This window comes from Microtus ochrogaster, chromosome 2, assembly GCF_000317375.1.
Source record: "Microtus ochrogaster isolate Prairie Vole_2 chromosome 2, MicOch1.0, whole genome shotgun sequence".
Taxonomy (NCBI): domain Eukaryota; kingdom Metazoa; phylum Chordata; class Mammalia; order Rodentia; family Cricetidae; genus Microtus; species Microtus ochrogaster.
In genome coordinates, this window is record NC_022010.1 from 22,006,949 (window position 1) to 22,011,319 (window position 4,371).

The window sequence follows — 4,371 nt, forward strand, 5'->3', positions numbered from 1 at the left end:
TAGCAATGGGAGCTTGTAACCCCAGTGCTGGAGCAGAGGGAGAGGGGGAATCCCTGAAGTTCGCTGGCCAATCAGTCTAGACAAATCAGAGACCTCCAGGGTCTGTGAGAAATCCCGTCTCGGAAGCTGAGGCGGACTGAGGCCGCAGAGCTGGCTCCGTGGGGAAGCGCACCTTCTGCTCTCGCAGAAGTTCAATTTCCAGCCTCCAAGCCTGGCTGTTTTCAGCTGCCTATAAACCCGCTTCCAGGTGATCTGACCACCTCTTCTGGTCTCTAGCGGCGTCTGCACTTGCATGCACAGCCGCACACACACAATTTAAAATAAAAATAAAATCTACATAGATAAATGTGGAGAGAAGGGAAAGATTCCCGACATAAACCTCTTGTGGCTTCCACTCTTGTGCGCGCGCACCCGGTTGCACTCACGTGTTCGTGTACTGTTACTGCGCGAGGCTCCAGATCAACCCAAACAGACACACGAAGTTACCACAAGGCAAGATTTAACCCCAGGGCAGCACAAAAGAAGGGGGAAAGTGGAAGGGGCCGATCAATCAGGGCCACAGAACAGACTCGGGAGCTGAACCGCAACCCTGAGTGCCAGCTGAAGCAAGGTATTTAAGCACGAAAGTCACAAACAGTTGTTGCCAAGTTACAGTTGCAACTGCTCTCAATCAGAAATCAAAGATTAGGGGCTTTAAGTGTTCCGTGATTGTCAACCGACGCACAGTACAAGCGTTTCAGTCCGACAACCGGTGTCGGCGTTTCAGCCCAACCAACCCGATTTATTTGTTCTTTCTGTTGTTAGGAACAGCCATAGTGTTTCTAGGGACCTAAAGAAGCACAGTGAGTATTTCTACGGTTTAGGGAGGAGGTGGGTTAGCTATTGGAAAGTTCTCAGTTTCCCTAGGGCTTGGGAACCGGAACTGTGTTTCACCCTACAGGTAAATAAGAGTCTGAAGTCAGAACGGTAGCACTTAGGGCAGCAGCGTACTATTGCCTGTTCCCAACAGTACATGCACCATACACACATACCTCATAAGGCATACATAGACAGAAGGTATCGTAATAGATTGTAGGCACTCTACTTGCTGCCCTGCCCACTTATCTCTTGTAGGGAACTCAAGAAATCTTTTTCTCCTATCCAAAATAAGAAGGGAAATAAACATTTAACGACCACGCGTGCACACACGCACACACACACACACACACACACACACACACGCGCGCGCGCTAAATTACTAACTAAATGCAATAATAACTTTTTAAAGCGTATGCTGGAGAAATGGCTCAGCAGATAAGAGAGCTTGGGTTCTTCCAGAGAACCTGAGTTTAGTTTTCACTGCCTTTGATGACTCCACAGCCAGTTAGAACTCTAGGGGTTCTGATGCCACCTTGTGGCATCCCTGGGTACCTACATACAATACACTCACAAACCCTGAATGCATGCCGGGTGTTTCTGTGACTTCTCTCATGGGGGTGCTGGGTGAGAATTCTCACTGCTCCACACACACACACACACCACATACCACACACACGTACCCCAAGTGCGTGATGGGTGTTTCTAAAAATGCTGGGGACTTGATGGCCATAGATTTGGGGGCACAGAGGTCCTTATACTCACAGAGAAGCACAAAGAGAACCAGGAATGTTCACCACGCAGCGGTGTCCCCTCAATGGAGTTGGTTTTTATAAACCAAATACCTGCGTTCCATCCAGAAAGCCGGGACTGGGTTTTGTTAATGAGCTGCTGACCTTTCTGCTGTCTGTGAAGGCAGACCTCACCCAACACCCCAGAACGATCATCCCAAGACTTCCCTCTCTAGACTGTTACCCATCCTCAGGGGAAATGTCACATGTCCTTTATGGCCTGCTGACCTCTGTGCTATCAGTCAGAGACCCCACTAGGTTCTAGGACTTTTAGCTACAGAACCTGCCCTCACGGTCACACGTACTGTGTAAAAGAGCCTCCATGTAGTCACACCTGAAGATGCCTTGTGCACCTGGAATTGTAATGATGGTTGCCTGGAAACCTTTCCCCGAACTGTACTGGGCTTTAACTTTGCTGACAATGAATCGCCTGGCATTAGAGCCCCCAAAGTCTGATCCAGGGTGATGAGGTCGTTCTCATCTCCTTGTTCAGTTTGCTTCCCTGTTTGCTGCCTGCATGGACCGCCCCCATAGAAAGGAAGCATCTATCTCTAGAGACTCATTCACCACATGGCATGTTTAATAAAAGTGTGATGGATAGAGAAACCCTGTCTTGAAAAAAAAATAAAGTTTGATGGATGAATAAATGAATAGGTGAATGAATGCGTGGGCGGATGGGTGGATGGATGGATGGGTTAGTGGGTGGGTGAGTGGGTGGGTGGATGGATGGGTGGGTTAGTGGGTGGGTGGATGGGTAAATGGATGGATGGGTTAGTGGGTGGATGGATGGATGGATAAATGGATGTATGGATGACAATGGCTATGTAATGAGGGTACTGGTAGTTATCTAGCAGATTGCCAACTTTGTTTACCCACATGGACAAAGATTGAACCTCTGGGAAAAGACAGAAACACCAAACCACAGAGGGGAAAAAAGTAACTACTTTATCCCTTCATATATCAGGGGTCTCAAGGTTCAAAATCCTTAAGTGGATGCTGGCTTGGGAATTTTATAGGGTCTCAGGGTCCTCCTCGTGTCCCTGTGGGTCCTGTTTAGATACCCACCCCTGTGTTTTCCCACCACTTCTACCCCCCGTGCCTTCTGGAAACAAACCACCATCTCAGGAAGCCTGATTTTGCCATTCTAAGCTTCCTTTAGATGGACAAATGGATGGACAGGCAGATCGATGGATGGCTGGGCAGAAGGCAGGCACAGAGGGGTAACTCTCCCCACTCTGCATCTACAAAAACGGAGGCTCAGAGAACCAAGTAACTTCCCCAGGATCCCACAAGCTAAGCAGCAGAACTGATCCATTTAAAACATCTGCCCTCGGCCTTGCCCCAAGCAGGATGACAGCCCTCCCCCAACACTTTCTTATTAGAATCCCAAAACATCCCTGACTCAGCTAAAGAAGAAATTGACAAAACTTCCCTTTTTTTCAGACCATAGAATGCTCATGATTTTCGAGGAAGCCCATGGGGAAGAGGGAGGGAGGGACCCCAGTGTGTGCATCTCCTTATAAAGGCCAGGGGAGGGAAGTTGGGGTGTCCTCAGATTTTGAAGGCCCTCTTTCCTGCACCCCAGCTTTGACCTCTGAGCTGAGGCCTCTAATCTCCAGGACATGGCAGGCTCCACCACCGTCATCGCCAGCCTTCTTCTCCTGGTAGCTTGCATGGGCTACATCTTCCCTACAGGTGAGACTTCTGGGCCCAGGTGGGGCTGCTGGTAGCAAAAGCACAAAGGAGGGTGAGGGACCCGAGCAGCCTGGGACTGGGGGAGGCACTAAGTGGCCTGGAGTATAACCTGTTCTGTGTCTGCAGCTAAGAAAGAGCACATGGCAGACTGCATGCTGACACAAACCTCTCTCCCTCCTTTTAGACTCTGCGACCATCCCCTCTTCTTGCTGCATGTCCTTTGTTTCCAAGAAAATTCCACGACACCGAGTGGTTAGCTACCAGTTGGCCAATGGCAGCGTCTGCCCCAAGGCAGGGGTGATGTGAGTATCTAACCCAGGGACCTCCAGGGTCTCTGAGGGAGTTCAGAACTGGGCATCTTTGAAGAAAGCTCTAGACCTCTCTGGATTTCAGCTTCCTCACTCATAAAACTGGGAGGAAAATAGGGGTGGGGTAGGTTAGTTGGTAGAGTGCCTGTCTAGAACCCACGAAGCCCTGTGTTCAATCCCCAGCCTCACATAACAACCAGGACATGATTCTAGATGCCAGTAATTCCAGCACTCAGAAGGCTGGGAACATCCATGAAGTACCAAAAGGCAGGCAAGGCATTGTGCATGGAGGGAAATACATGATACAGCATTATCCTAACTAATCTTTTAAAAATGATTTATTTAACTTTATTTTATGTGCATTGGTGCAAAGGTGTCATATAAGATGCTCTGGAAATGGAGTTACAGACAGTATGTGGGTGCTGGGGATTGAACCCAGATCCTCTGGAAGAACAGCCAGTGCTCTTAACCACTGAGCCATCTCTCCAGCCCTATCCTAACTAATCTTAACAGTTCCATGAGGCATTACTAGAAAGCCTTCTAAGAATCCCCCAGTGAGGGGCTGGGTTATGGCTCAGTGGTAGAGAACCTTCCTAGAATCCCTCAGTGAGGGGCTGAGGTGTGGCTCAGTGGTAGAGCACCTGCCTACAATCCCCCAGTGAGGGCTAGGGTGTGGCTCAGTGGTAGAGTACCTACCTAGAATCCCCCAGTGAGGGGCTGGG

General features: G+C 49.4%; 1 protein-coding gene across 1 annotated transcript in view; it reads left to right on the forward strand.

Annotated features, from left to right (window-relative positions):
• Nucleotides 1–446: 446 nt before the first annotated feature.
• Ccl24 (C-C motif chemokine ligand 24) overlaps nucleotides 447–4,371 on the forward strand; it is a 5,765-nt gene continuing 1,840 nt past the window's right edge. The window contains exons 1-3 of the mRNA XM_005344614.3: nucleotides 447–610; nucleotides 3,232–3,341; nucleotides 3,526–3,643. Of these exons, the coding sequence (XP_005344671.1) occupies nucleotides 3,269–3,341; nucleotides 3,526–3,643 (191 nt within the window). The 5' untranslated portion in view covers nucleotides 447–610; nucleotides 3,232–3,268. The remainder of the gene's footprint in view (nucleotides 611–3,231; nucleotides 3,342–3,525; nucleotides 3,644–4,371) is intronic.